We start from the raw sequence: 15,066 nt of genomic DNA on the forward strand, positions 1-15,066 counted from the left end.
TTTGAAAACCATGTATCATTTTCCTTCCACTTCACAATTATGCGCCACTTTGTGTTGGTCTATCACATAAAATCCCAATAAAATACATTTATGTTTATGGTTGTAACGTGACAAAATGTGGAAAGGTTCAAGGGGTATGAATACTTTTGCAAGCCACTGTACCTCCATGGTTATGGGTGTTTCTTCTGTCTCTTCCCAGACCAGCGAGTCTTGCGCGTTGTCTGACATGGCGGTGATGTTTGGGGGTGGCGTATTTTCCATGAGGTCCGCTCTCGGCCTTGGTCTAAAAAAGACTTCAGGTGGTGATATGCGGACCAAGAGCTTTCACCAGTCCCATAGGGTAGACGTCGACTGGTGGACGCGATGGGGTGCTGCCGCTTGGGTATTGTTGTTTTGGGTTTGTTCGTCCCGGGGCCTGCCCTCATGAGACCGAAAGTTTTTTGTTTTTTTTAGAGGCCTCTTCCATATCCTTTACTTTTTTTCGTGAGGTCTTTGCCAAAGAGCAGTGTGTCTGGCTCAGTGGCTGGGGTTTTGCACAACTCCGCGAATTTTGGATTTAGTGCAGGTCCTATAATTTCTTTACGGAGGTTATTTATCTCGAACTGCGTGTTGCACAACAGCGCGAGAGTTGGTTTGTGGTCATCTCCGTATTGTCCACAGAACGAGCAAATGATGTGATGGCTGACGTCAGGAGCCTGAGGATCCGCTGCAGTTTCAGCTCCTAGTTCCGAATATTTGTCCCGACGTGCCCCCAGATTTGGCTGTTGACAGCAGCACTTTGAGAGACTCACAATTTTCTGGAGCTGTGTACAATTCTAAGGCCTCATTAACCATCTGCTCCTGTAGGGGCCTGTTGGAGAGGTGGTTAATGCTGGCCGCTAGTTTAGGCTCTAATGGCCTTCCTGCATGTGGGGTTGCCACGTAGCGGCCCACCACACCCAGCAGCTCTTCCTGGTCCTGCACCCCTTGCATACTCACGACTTCTTCAGCCAGCGTCCCCTCTTCCTGACCAGCCCAGTCCTGGTCGCCAAAGCTGCCCTCGGGTGAGGAGGAAGCGATGGCCAGTGCACAAGGCACTGTGCAGGGAGTGCCTGAACACCCCCTGCGAGACTGCCCCTCACGCAGCGAGTCTCGCTGGAGCACCTGCTCCAGGAGCCGCTCCATGCGGCTCAGGCGGCTGTCTCTCCCCCGAACGGGTGGTGAGACGTCCCCGTCCGACGAGTCGGAAACCACCGGCCGGATGCTCTTCCTGGTGGCTATACAACCAGCCCGCTGCTCAGGCGCTAGCGGGACTGGGCTCGGCCCGGTGTCGGGGATGGCGGAGCGCTGGGTAAGCAGTCCTACCGCCTGCTGCCCCCCACAGATGTAACGCTCCTCCGGAGTCGAGCGGGGGACAGATTTCTTCGAGAGCCTTTTCTTCATGTCTGAAAAACAAATCAGAAGGCTCTACTTGCAAAAGAAAAACCGACCTCAGAGTAACTTACCTGACGGTCCATCTTTTAAACTGCAGCGGGAGCGCCTGACTCCCGCTGCGGCCGCTGTTGCACTGCTGAACGCAATGCCGCGCATGCGTGCTGAGCGGGCTCTTCACGTAGTCACTCACGTGACTCCGAAGTAAAATGTATTATTCTTTCACTGAAATATTCTGGTAGCATCGTGAATACATTTAAAAAGCAGAGATAGATAGATTCTTGATTAATACAGGTGTCAGAGTTTTTTTATTTGTACGGGTGACAGGGGTTATGGGGAGAAGGCAGGAGATTGGGTTTAGGAGGGAGAGATAGATCAGCCATGAATGAATAGTAGAGTAGAATCGATGGGCCGAATGTCCTAATTCTACTCCTATCACTTATGTTCTTATGATTTGCACTCTGTATCTTCTCCCTTCACCTTACTCCATCTATTGTTTTTGTGTTTGACTTGATGGTATATCTGAGCTGTTTGGATAGCATGCAAAACAAAGCTTTTCACTGCACCTCGGTACACATGACAATAAGAAACCTAAACCTAAAATCTGTACTGTAAATACATCTTGTCTGAAATTTCACAATTATATTTATGTTGGACATTATGCATGTAATGTTTGTCTCTTATGATGCAGAGACCAGATCGACCTCTTGAAACTACCTCCGACAAGATAGAAAATGAGCAAATGAATCAGTCTGGGCACCAGGTTGACAGAGTCATGAAAGACCTGAAACAACTGAAAAACAAAGTAAGTTTAGATAACATCATTAAAAATGGGATTTGGTGAGGTTCTTGAATAGTTTAGTTTAGTTTAGAGATACAACACGGAGACTTCCGGTGGCGCTATGGAGGCTTGAGTCCAGCGCCAACTAGCTCCGTGCCGAAGAAATTTAAAACGGGAGAAAATGGGGTCTTACCTGCAGCGATCGCGATCTGAACGGCTGCCTGCGTGACGTCATCAGGCGCGCGACTTTATGGTATGTCGTCGGTACAACATACCCCCCCCCCCGTGGGACACAAAAAAAAGTCGGTAAAGGGAAACCGCAGAAGGAAGAGGAAGGCCCTACAGAGGCCTCGACCTCAGTTACAACGACGGCCCAGGAAGACCCTCCGAAGAAAACGAAACCGAAAAAGTCTGAAATGGAGGATCTTAAAATCTTTCTCTCTGCCGAAATGAAAACCTTTGGAGAGAAGTTTGGAGAGAAGTTTAAAGAGGAACTTGACTCTTTTAAGGTAGATTTTAAAGCAGAAATGCTTTCTACCGTTCAACAAATGCTGGAAATCTGGAAGAAGACGAGGGAGGAAGAGATCAAGGATCAGATGGAAGTGCTGGAAACCAGGCTTGTTTCGGTGGAAACGAAGGTTAAAACGGAGGTGGACCCCATTTATCACATACTTGATCAGCATAAAACAGCGATAACCGAACTTGAGAAATCGGTGACGACAAGTGCGGAAACTGTAAGTCGACTCCTTACTGAAAACCAACGCCTCTCCGATATGGTGATCAAATTAAATGATAAGTGTATTGATTTGGAGGGGCGTCAAAGACGTAAGAATCTAAGAATTGTAGGGGTGAAAGAAGGAAGTGAGAAGGAAATGGGCACTCGGGATTTTGTGGCAGACCTATTACAAAAAGCCTTAAAATTGGATCACAAACCTTCACTCGGTCGAGCTCAGAGCGCAGGGACGTCGTACACAAGATGATGCCCGTCCAAGACAAATTATCGTAAAGGTGCAATTGGATCATGAATTTGATGATATAATGAAGAAAATTGTTCGAGGCGGACAGCTCCTTTTTGAAGGTGCGAGATTCAGTATTTACCGAGATTATCCGGCAGAAGTCTTCAAGAAAAGAGCGCTGTTCACTGATACAAAGAGAATACTGAAGAATGTACCTGATTTGAAATACAGCTTGTTTTACCCCGCAAGACTAAGAGTCCTCTACAAGTCCAAGGAGCACTTTTTTACAGACCATGAAAAAGCACTGGAATATGCCAAAGAAGTCAGTAACATGACCATAGACTGAAGAATTTACATTACTCCTTAGGAGTCAAGCCAGATCTAAAAGGACCTTTAAAGTTCTTTTAAGAGCTTTAAGGACATTCGGAAACCGAAATGGACGGAGGACATTGGATAAAACCGTGATCTTTGTATTTTTGTTTATTAATCAATATTATTACCTGTATATTCATGCCTAACTATATATGTAACAACTAATACTTATTAAATATCTATATTACCACTAAAATTATTAACATTAACATTTCTCATAAAAATTTAATACTGTATATGATTGATAACAATGATTAATAATTAATAGTCTTCGATTAACGTAGAAATGAATTACATACTTATATTATATAGGAAGATATGCAAGAGGTAAATTAGATTACGTCATTAAAAAAGTAACGGTTTTTCTCTTTATTTTTCGATTTAAAATTAAATTTATAGATTTAGCGAAAAAATTAATATGATATGTGAGAATAATAACGTTGTGAATTTTTGCTGTTTTTGAACTTTTCTGCAGGGTTACGTGCTTATGTATGTATACATATGGGTATATATATATATATATATATATATATATATATGTGTATATATATATGTGTGTATATTGTGTGTGTGTATGTATGGATATGTAAATAAGTTTGTTACTCCCAAAGAAGTTATTTGAATGTTAGAAATAATCTTTTTTTTTTTTTTCTTCGGGCACGGAGCTGGAAATTTTTTTTTTACAAAGGCTACGGAAGTCTTTAGAATTCTAGCCACGTTAGTGTGGCTATCACTAACTACACTAATTGTAGATGTAGTTCTTTTTCTTTCACCCTATACTAACCAACTCTATCACTTTTTTCACTTTAAATATTTTTATAACTTAATGTTTGAATGGAAAAATAAGACTAATACAAGGAGATGTGTTCGGAAGAGCGATGTATATGATTTTAAATTCATCTATTTGAGGTTCGGGAGCAGGGTCAGGTTCTATGTGTTGTACCTTCTGATCGGTTATAGACCACCTTAGAAACAATATGCAAGATGTTAATATGATAAGAGGGGGTCAGGGAATAACATTTTGTAGTTGGAATGTCAAGGGAATTAATGAACCAATTAAGAGAGGTAAAGTTTTGGCACATCTAAATTTAATCAAAACAGATATAATATTTCTACAAGAAACACACCTTAAAAAGGAATCTCAACATAGACTTAAAGCTAAGTGGATCGCTGAATCATATCATTCCTCCTTTTCCCATAAGTCCAGAGGAGTTGCAATACTAATTCGTAAAGGAATACCTTTTAAGAACTCTTCAACAATAGTGGATATTGATGGTAGATATATTATATTAGTTGGAGAGTTAAATGGAGAAAAAGTGATTCTTCTTAATGTTTATGGGCCTAATTTTGATAACCCCAAGTTTTTTAATAAAACATTTAATAAAATTCCTGAATTTACACAATATAAATTAATAATTGGAGGAGACTTCAATTGTACATTAGATCCATACTTAGATAGATCATCAAGGCAAAAAAAAGTAAAATCTCAATCAAGTGTATTTCTAAATTCATTTATTAATACCACTAATATTAAGGATGTCTGGAGAATAGAAAACCCAACTGGACGGGAATATTCATTTTACTCACCAGTGCACAAAACATACTCAAGAATAGATTATTTTTTAGTTGACTCTACGTTTATCCCATTTATTTATAATTCAAAATACCATAACATTATAATCTCAGATCACGCACCTGTAACATTCATGATTAAATTAAATGGAATGTCCGAGAAACAAGCATATTGGAGATTTAACCCACAAATTTTGAACGAAAGATCATGCCAGGAATATATTATTAAACAGATTCAAATATTTTTTGAGGTAAATGACAACCCGGACACACCTACTTCTCTTATGTGGGAAACGTTTAAAGCGTATGTTCGAGGTACATTAATTTCTGCTCAAGCATTTTATAATAAAGAGAACAGGATTAAGCAACAAACATTGGAAATTGAAATCAAGCAACTAGATATAGAAAATGCGAGAATGCCATCTACTTTAAAACATAATAAAATTGCTGCATTGAAATATAAATTAAATAAAATGTATTCAGAACAAGTAATAAAACTTTATCAAAAAACCAAACAACTACATTTTGAATTTGGAGACAAACCACAAAAATTATTAGCACGTCAGTTACGAAAAATGGAAGGGGAAAAAACAATTCATAAAATTAGAACAGAGACAGGAGAATTATTAAAAATGCCCAAGGACATAAATGATAGATTTCTCCAATACTATCATAACCTTTATTCAACTAAAACCGTAGCACAATCAGAAGGAATAGCAGATTTTTTAATAAAATGTAATTTAAAAGGTTTAGATTCAAACGATAGAGAATTATTAGAAAGGGAGATTACGATAAAGGATATTGAGGAGTCTATTGGCTCTTTAAAAAATGGTAAAGCAGTAGGACCAGATGGTTTAGGTTCCGAATTTTATAAAAAAATTTATGATTTGCTTAGCCCACGTTTACAAAGACTGTATGAGTATATATATACTCAACAGAAACTTCCAGACACTTTAAATGAATCAATAATAACACTTATTCCTAAAGCTGATAAAGATCTGGAAGACCCGGGATCATACAGAGCAATTGCACTTTTAAATACAGATCAGAAAATTTTAACTAAAATACTAGCGCATAGATTAAGTACAGTGATGAATAAATTAATACACCCTGACCAAACAGGCTTTATTCAGAAACGGTACTCATATTATAATCTAAGAAGATTATTTAATATTATATATTCCAAGAGAATTATTAATGAAGATCTAGCAATAATTTCACTTGACGCTGAAAAAGCATTTGATCAGGTCGAATGGCCTTATTTATTTTCGGTGATGGAAAATATGCAGCTAGGGGAGAAATTCTGTACATGGATAAAACTGTTATATACAAATCCCACGGCTAGAATATTTACAAACCAAAGGTTGTCACCTAAATTTAGCCTATCTAGAGGTTGTAGACAAGGATGCCCATTATCTCCATTATTATTTGCGCTTGCTATTGAGCCACTGGCAGAAAGAGTTAGGGGGCATCCGGAAATACATGGGTATAACACAAAGGACACAGTGAATAAAATTTCTCTATACGCAGATGATGTATTAATTTACATTACAAAACCTGAAATTAGTATTCCAAACTTATTAAAGCTAATAACCCAATTTGGTTCACTTTCAGGATACAGAATAAATTGGAATAAAAGTGAAATTATGCCAATAAGGGAACATAGCAAACAGACAATACAACAATTTCCATTTAAAATAGTAAATGAAAAATTTAAATATCTAGGTATTTATGTAACTAAGATATATACATCATTATTTAAAGCAAATTTCCCCCCATTACTGAACAAACTACATAAGAATATTCAATACTGGAAAACACTTCCTATCTCAATGGTAGGCAAAATCAATGCCATAAAAATGATTTTTTTACCGCAAATATTATATCTTTTTCAGACAATTCCGATATATCTGGCAAAAAACTTTAAAAAAAAATTGGACTCTATTGTTAATGATTTTATCTGGGATTATAAGAATCATAGGATAAACAAAAGACACTTGTGTAAATCAAAAATAAATGGAGGCTTGGTTTTACCCAATTTTTTGTTTTATTTCTGGGCAGTTAATATTAAAAATATGAATTTCTGGTTGGAAGAAATAGATCATCAACCAGACTGGTTAAAAATGGAAAAGGAAGATTGTTTACCTTTTGATATCGGTTCGATATTATTTGCTACGTCTAAATTAAACAAAAAAATTTATAGGGAAAACCCTATAATATTTAGTGCTATACGAATTTGGAAACAATTAAAAAAGACATTAAAATTAGATAATTTATCACTTTTTCTTCCAATTGTGAATAATCCTTTGTTTAAGCCTTCATGGTTGGACGGGGGTTTTACACAATGGAAGAATTATGGAATTAAAAATATGGGACAACTTTACAAGGAAGGCACTTTTCTGACATTTCAGGAATTGCAACAGACTTATGGACTTCGAGGAAATGATTATTTCAGATATCTTCAACTTAGAGATTATGTAAAATCGAACTCCCAAAATTTTCGAATTAGAAATTCAGAAATTCTTGATGAATGTTGGAACAAACATCCTAATACAGAAAAATTAATATCTTATATATATAATATCTTATTAGACAGTGACATTCCTTCGACGGACTTACACAGACAAACATGGGAAAAAGAATTAAATCAAGTAATAACGAAAGATACTTGGGAAGAAAGTTTGCAACACATACATCAGTGTTCACTAAACGCCAGACATTCTCTAATACAATTTAAAGTAATACATAGGTTACATTATTCAAAAACAAAACTACATAACATTTTTCAACATATCTCACCTATATGTGATAAATGTCAACATTTAGAAGCTACATTATCTCATATGTTTGCAAACTGTATAAAAATTAAAAAATTCTGGGTAAACATTTTTAGTATAATATCTAAAGTAACCAGCACACAATTGGACCCAGATCCAAAATTAATAATACTCGGAATATTAGAATTAAATCAAACACTTAGAACAACACAAAGAAACTTTATTGATTATAGTTTAATAACAGGAAAAAAATTAATTCTAAAATTTTGGAAAGGCCCTACGGCCCCCACAATCAAAATGTGGATTATAGAAATGACGGAGACCTTAAACGTGGAAAGAATCAGATTTTCCCTGTTGGACAAACAGGAATTATTCGTTGGAACATGGTCTCCTTTTATTGATTACTTAAAGGGTCAGAATGGTTCAGCACAGGAACCTGACTAGCACGCGGGCTAAAGAACGGATGAAATACTATACTCTGAAATGTACGAATATATCTCGAATGAAGTCTTTTTTATTTTAATAAATTTTTCCATTCTTCTTTAACTATCTTTTTCCTTTTTCTTTTTTTTTTTTTTTTTTTTTTTTTTTTTTCTTCTCTTTCTTTTCTTTCTTTACTTCATCTATCTCTTTAGTTCTATCTAGTTTAAAAAAAAAAAAAGGCAAAAAGTATTGGAGACTATGTAATAATAATTGACAATATTATCAATTTAAAATGTAAAGACTGTAATGATGTAATTAGGTTATGTACCTATCTCCAATAAAAAATATTTTCAAAAAAAAAAAAAGAATATTTTAATAAGCTCTTCTACATTTAAGGTAAATTGACATATTAGAGGCAAAAAGCATCTTCAATATACAGGTCTCTCCACACAACTGAAAACAATTGCATTTAAATGATATATCATCCATTGTTCAGGCATGTAGTTATGATCATCTTTTTTCTTATTAGTTAATCCTAAATGATATCTCCTGTAATTTCAGATGTCAACAGTGGGTCCAGAATACTCGTCGACAAGATCTCCTGCACCGAACTGCAGAGTATTTGTCAAATAACTGCCGTCTTATGTACATTGTGTGAAATTGTGATTTGTTAACTGCATAAAACTAATGCAAATGGCGATATATTTATTATTGTATCTACGTTGGACATTTTGCTCTTTGGTGTCAGAACGCGGGGTGGGAGATTGCAACCTTCATGTGGTCCGCCCTGTTTCAACAAATGCAATCAACCCGGTGTGCACAGTCAAATAAGATCAAATAGAACAAGTTGTCCTACAACTTTAGGCTGTGCACACCATACGCAAGAAGAAGAAGTAGAAGTAGTGTCAGAACGCAGTCTGAAGAAGGCTTCCGACCTGCAACGTCACCTATTCCTTTTCTCCAGAGATGCTGCCTGACCCACTGAGTTACTCCAGCATTTTGTGTCTATCTCTGTTTAGATTGGACTCGTGGGTGGAGATTGCGGCTGGTCTGGTGATCTAGAACGAGGGCCAAAGTCTCAGAATATGGGTCATGATATTTAGTAATGAGACAAGGAGCAGTTTCTTCACTCAAGGGCTGGGAATCTTGGAATTCTTGATCGTGTGAGATGGTGGAAGTCGAGTCCTTGAAAGGAGAGATATTTTTTTTCAAATACGAAAAGGATGAAGGATAATGGAGAGAATGTGGGAATAAGGTGTTGAGGTGCAGGATCAACAATTATCTTACTGATGGTGGTGTGAATTTAGATGGCTTATCCTTGCTTCTATTTCTTACAGAGATACAGCGCGGAAACAGGCCTTTTGGCCCACCGCGTCCGCTTTGACCAGCGATCCCCGCACACTAACACCATCCTACACACACTAGGGACAATTTACACTTATACCAAGCCTACAAACCTGTATGTCTTTGGAGTGTGGGAGGAAACCGAAGATCTTGGAGAACACCCATTCAGTCACGGGGAGAATGTACGAACTCTGTACAGACACTGTAAGGCAGCAACTTTACCGCTGCACCACCATGCCGCCCTTAATCCACTAGGGAGCTAGGTTACAATAAACTTCCTACATATTCCAGGAATGCATCTCATAAAAATGGGAGAGGTTTAAATGCATTGTAAAATCTGCTCTCAGTTTCCTCGATCGGTATTGCTCTAATGGCCTCTTTGTTTCATTTTCTTTGATTTAAACCATCCATTGTTCTGCATTTAGATTTTATTTTTTCCCCTGTGGATCACAAGGCACTGTTTGTTTCAGGAGTGACTCCAATCTCCAGCGTAATTTGACAAGACAGCCAAGAGGGCAAACACAGGCAGTTCAGAGCTGCTGCCTGTATCGCATGAGAGAACAAGAATGAGACCAACTTGTTTTTTGCAGATCAACCCTTGACTGATGTTATCAATGCCGATGGTGACTCAAGGAGACTCAACCAGGTGGTGGTTTACAAAGGTCCATGCCCATTGTTCCTCATGGCATACCACCAGCCTCAACAGATCACCTAGTCATAGAGTCTCACAGCGTAGAAGCAGGCCCTTCAGCTCAACTTGCCCACGCTGGCCAACATGTCCCATCTACACTAGTCCCACATGCCTGCATTTGGCCCTTACCCCTCTAAACCTGTCCTAACCATCAAATAACCTAACAGAACTGTCATATGAGGAAAGATTAAAAAGACTAGGCTTGTATTCACTGGAGTTTAGAAGGATGAGGGGGTTTCTTATCATAGTGTTTACAGTGTACTATGTTTACAGATTCTGTTGTGCTGCTGAAACTAAGAATTTAATTGTTCTATCTGGGACAAGCTAGATGCAGGAAATTGTTCTACATGACAATAAAACACTCTTGTTAGATGCAAGGGGATCTTATAGAAACATAAATGAATAAAAGGACTGAACAAGCTAGATACAGGAAAAATGTTCCCAATGTTGGGCGAGTCCAGAACCAGGGGCCACAGTCTTAGAACACAGGGGAGGCTATTTAAGACTGAGGTGAAAAAAAACGTTTTCACTCAGAGAGTTGTGAATTTGTGGAATTCCCTGCCACAGAGGGCAGTGGAGGCCAAATCGCTGGCTGGATTTAAGAGAGAGTTAGATAGATCTCTAGGGGCTAGTGGAATCAAGGGATATGGGGAGAAGGCAGGCACGGGTTATCGATTGGGGCTGATCAGCCATGATCACAATGAATGGCGGTGTTGGCTCGAAGGGCCAAATGGCCTCCTCCTGCACCTATTTTCTATGTTTCTAGAACACTCATCCAGCAATCCTCGAGCCCACCAGCTCATCCCGTAGTCCGTTCATCAGCTTTTCCATAAGAACTTCCATCAGTTCTTCCAAAAGAATGCCAATCAGCCAATCTTGATTAACCTCAGCCCATCAAGCAGCCCCTTAATTCACCCAGAAGTCTGAACTATTGAATGCTCACTGCATCTCTTTCCATGTCGGCAAGTTAATATCCAGCTGCATGAACCATGTGAAAAGGGAATAAATAGATGCATGTGGTGCTTTGATTTGTGCAGCACTATAGGCCTGGAGACCAAGAGGAGTTCACCATTGAACGGAGTTTGAACGGGGGGCTTGAGGCCCCCGACCGAGGAAGAACAAAAGGAAGGGACTTGAACTTTATTTCGCCTTCCATCACAGTGAGGAATGTGTAGGAGTCACTGTGGTGAATGTCCGTATTAAAATGTGTTTTTGAGTGCTGTTGCTTTTAATTGTATGACTGACCTGGCCAATGAAATTCCTCGTATGTTGCAAAACATACTTGGCAAATAAAATCTGATTATGATTCTGAAAAGCCTTTCCCATACTCTTTCCTCTCTTTGATCTTTTTGCAGTTGACTGCCTTTCTGTACTTGTTGCAAGAGATTGTCGCGGCATCCAGCATCCTCGGAGAATGTAGAATTAAAGGCAGAGGCAATGCCAGTTTTAAATATGGTTATTTGCCTCAAGATTGGATTATTGTATCTCCAGAACCTCCCCAGAAGCTCTGGGAGACACAAGGTTCAAGAGGGAACACAAAAAGCCTAATTAGGAAGAATATTAAGAGTAAGATTTTCAATTAAAATACTGTAATTGATGGAACCTTGCCTTTAAATTGGTTCTTGGATGAAACCCTGATGGTTCTCACATTGTCTCTTTAAATTTACTCTCCTTTTCACACTTGCATTAAAACACACAGCCACCGCCATTCACAGTGATACTGCCCGGCAGTCTCATAATTACAGTCAACACAGCCACCTTGACAGCCACACAAAATGATGTAAATAAAAATTGTTTTCCTTGTTTAAGAAGTTCAATTTAGAATTATTTGAAATTGTGGGGGTTGGTACAAAATACTGCTGACCCACAAATGTGTTGCTATGAGACATTCACATTTAAAAAATCCATGTCTCAAAAAAAGCAAGAAGGTGCCCATGTTATTTGACCAACTTATCAGATGAATTTAAATATGTAGGTATGTATGCATTAGTTTTGCTCTTAATTCCCTTTTCCAAATCATTAATATATATGGTAAACAATTGCGGCCCCAACACCAAGCCTTGCGGAAAAAAAATCCAGAAGATTAGTCAAACATGATTTCCCTTTCATAAATCCATGTTGACTTGGACTAATCCTTTTACTGCTATCCAAATGCCCCATTAATACATCTTTAATAATTGACTCCAGCATCTTTCACACCACCAAAGTCGGGCTTAACTGGTCTGTAATTCCCCGTTTTCCCTCACGCTCCTTTCTTGAAAAGTGGGATAGCATTAGCTATCCTCCAATCCACAGGAACTGATCGTAAATCTATTGATCGTTGGAAAATGATCATATGTATAAATATATATGTATGTGTATATATGCATGTATGTGTATATATGCATGCATATGTATATGTGTGTATATATGCATGTATATATATGTTTATATATGTGTGTATGTATGCATATAAATGTATCCACATGTATGTGTGCATTTGTATGTGTGCATATGTATGTGATTACGTGTGTATGTATGTATGTATATATATGCATGTGTGTATATATGTATGTGTATAAATATATATATATGCATATATTTATTATTACTATATAATTATATATATAATTGCCTTTATGGTTTATGTATATCATCCTACAAGACAAATGAATTAATAGTGATTATTTAAATCAAAGTTGCTTCTGATCCATGAGAATAAACTTTATTATCTCTAACTTGCCTCTCACACACAGACACACATTCATATAAATATATAACATATATATACGTTAAATTTAATTTTGTGCAGTGTGTGTTAAAGCAATACAAGGGAAACTGCACAATACAATGCAAGGGAAACTACGCAAAGGAGGGGGCTGTTCCCGCTACAAGATACTTGAGGATCTTTGCTTTGGATCAAAGATTATAGAGGAGCTCTATAATCTTTGCTTTGGATTTCAGCGGGTGGCATACGGGAAGTCGCGTGTCGCATTAAGACGTACTACACGTCAGTCCATTGGATTTCGGAGGAGTGGTCTACCTTGCTCCGCTATAGGATCTTTGGGTGCAACTGCATTCATTCGTCTTGGTTCATTTCAGCAAGCGACGATGAGCAGAGCAGAACGTCAGTGGAACGATGGTGCTGGGAAAACCCTTTAACTTAGTGTTCACCTGTCTTTGTGTACCTACATTGAGAGCTGCTTTGGACTAAGCTTGGTGGATAATGGATACAGAAACCTTGTGATTGCCATTAAACCAAGCATCAAACATAATGAAATGCTTCTTGAAAAAATCCAGGTGAGATCTGAAGTGAATTAATCAGGTTTGGGTTTAGGTTGAGGGTCGGCACGGTGGCGTGGTGATAGAATTGCTGCTTTAAAGCGCCAGAAACCCGGATTCGATCCTCATGATGTGTGCTGTCTGTAAGGAGTTTGTACATTCTCCCCGCGACGGCGTATGTTTTCTCCAGGAGTTCCGGTATCCAAAGATGTACCGGTTTGTAGGAGAAATGGCTTCAGTAAAAATGGTAAAATTGTCCCTGGTGAGTAGGATAGTGTTAGTGTACGGGGAATGGTGGTCGTCGTGGACTCGATGGGCTGTTTAGGTTTATCATTGTGCAGTGATAAGCTTTGTTTTGCATGCCATCCAAACAGGTCAGATAATTTGATACATATGAAACTCAAATAGGATAGAACAAAGGGGAAGATATGGAGTACAGAATATGGTTCTCAGCATTGTAGTGTATCAGTTCCATGGACAAAGTCTAATGTCTCCAATGAGCTAGAGGTGAGTCGGACAACACCCTAGCTTATGAGTATTTGAGTATAGGAGCAGGGAGGTTCTACTGCAGTTGTACAGGGTCTTGGTGAGACCACACCTGAAGTATTGCGTACAGTTTTGGTCTCCTAATCTGAGGAAAGACATTCTTGCCAAAGAGGGAGTACAGAGAAGGTTCAACAGACTGATTACTGGGATGTCAGGACTTTCACATGAAGAAAGACTGGATAGACTCGGCTAGTACTCGCTAGAATTTAGAAGATTGAGGGGGGATCTTATAGAAATTTACAAAATTCTTAAGGGGTTGAACAGGCTAGATGCAGGAAGATTGTTCCCGATGTTGGGGAAGTCCAGAACAAGGGGTCACAGTTTAAGGATAAGGGGGAAATCTTTTAGGACCGAGATGAGAAAAACATTTTTTACACAGAGAGTGGTGAATCTCTGGAATTCTCTGCCACAGAAGGTAGTTGAGGCCAGTTCATTGGCTATATTTAAGAGGGAGTTAGATGTGGCCCTTGTGGCTAAAGGTATCAGGGGGTATGGAGAGAAGGCAGGGATGGGATACAGAGTTGGATGATCAGCCATGATCATATTGAATGGTGGTGCATGCTCGAAGGGCCGAATGGCCTACTCCTGCACGTATTTTCTATGTTTCTATGTTATAGAAGGACTGTTCAGAGGGGAAGAAGCTGTTTCTGAGTCTAATGTGCGTGCTTATAGAGTTGCTTATGAGATGTCGATGTACATCTTCATATCACATTGAACTAGTTTGAATTTATGTTTTGATGATAGGACAAAGAGTTAAAAGATTGTCCACGATTGACTCTGTCAACACAATTATATAACATAATGTTTGCGAGGATTTACGAGGATCTGAGCTATAGGGAGAGGTGGGGCAGGCTGGAACACTATTCCTTGGAGCGCAGGGGGATGAGGGGTGATCTCATAGAAGTGTATAAAATCAAGAGAGGAATAAATCGG

The 15,066-nt window shown here is 38.6% G+C and overlaps 1 protein-coding gene across 1 annotated transcript in view; it reads left to right on the forward strand.

The window, feature by feature from the left end:
* The first annotated feature begins 1,315 nt into the window (after positions 1 to 1,315).
* The window catches only part of LOC116977406 (calcium-activated chloride channel regulator 1-like), a 46,523-nt gene continuing 32,772 nt past the window's right edge, over positions 1,316 to 15,066 (forward strand). Inside the window, exons 1-3 of the mRNA XM_033027835.1 lie at positions 1,316 to 1,330; positions 2,102 to 2,250; positions 13,473 to 13,605. Coding sequence (XP_032883726.1) covers positions 1,316 to 1,330; positions 2,102 to 2,250; positions 13,473 to 13,605 — 297 coding nt within the window. The remainder of the gene's footprint in view (positions 1,331 to 2,101; positions 2,251 to 13,472; positions 13,606 to 15,066) is intronic.

Source organism: Amblyraja radiata, chromosome 10 (genome assembly GCF_010909765.2).
Source record: "Amblyraja radiata isolate CabotCenter1 chromosome 10, sAmbRad1.1.pri, whole genome shotgun sequence".
Lineage (NCBI taxonomy): Eukaryota > Metazoa > Chordata > Chondrichthyes > Rajiformes > Rajidae > Amblyraja > Amblyraja radiata.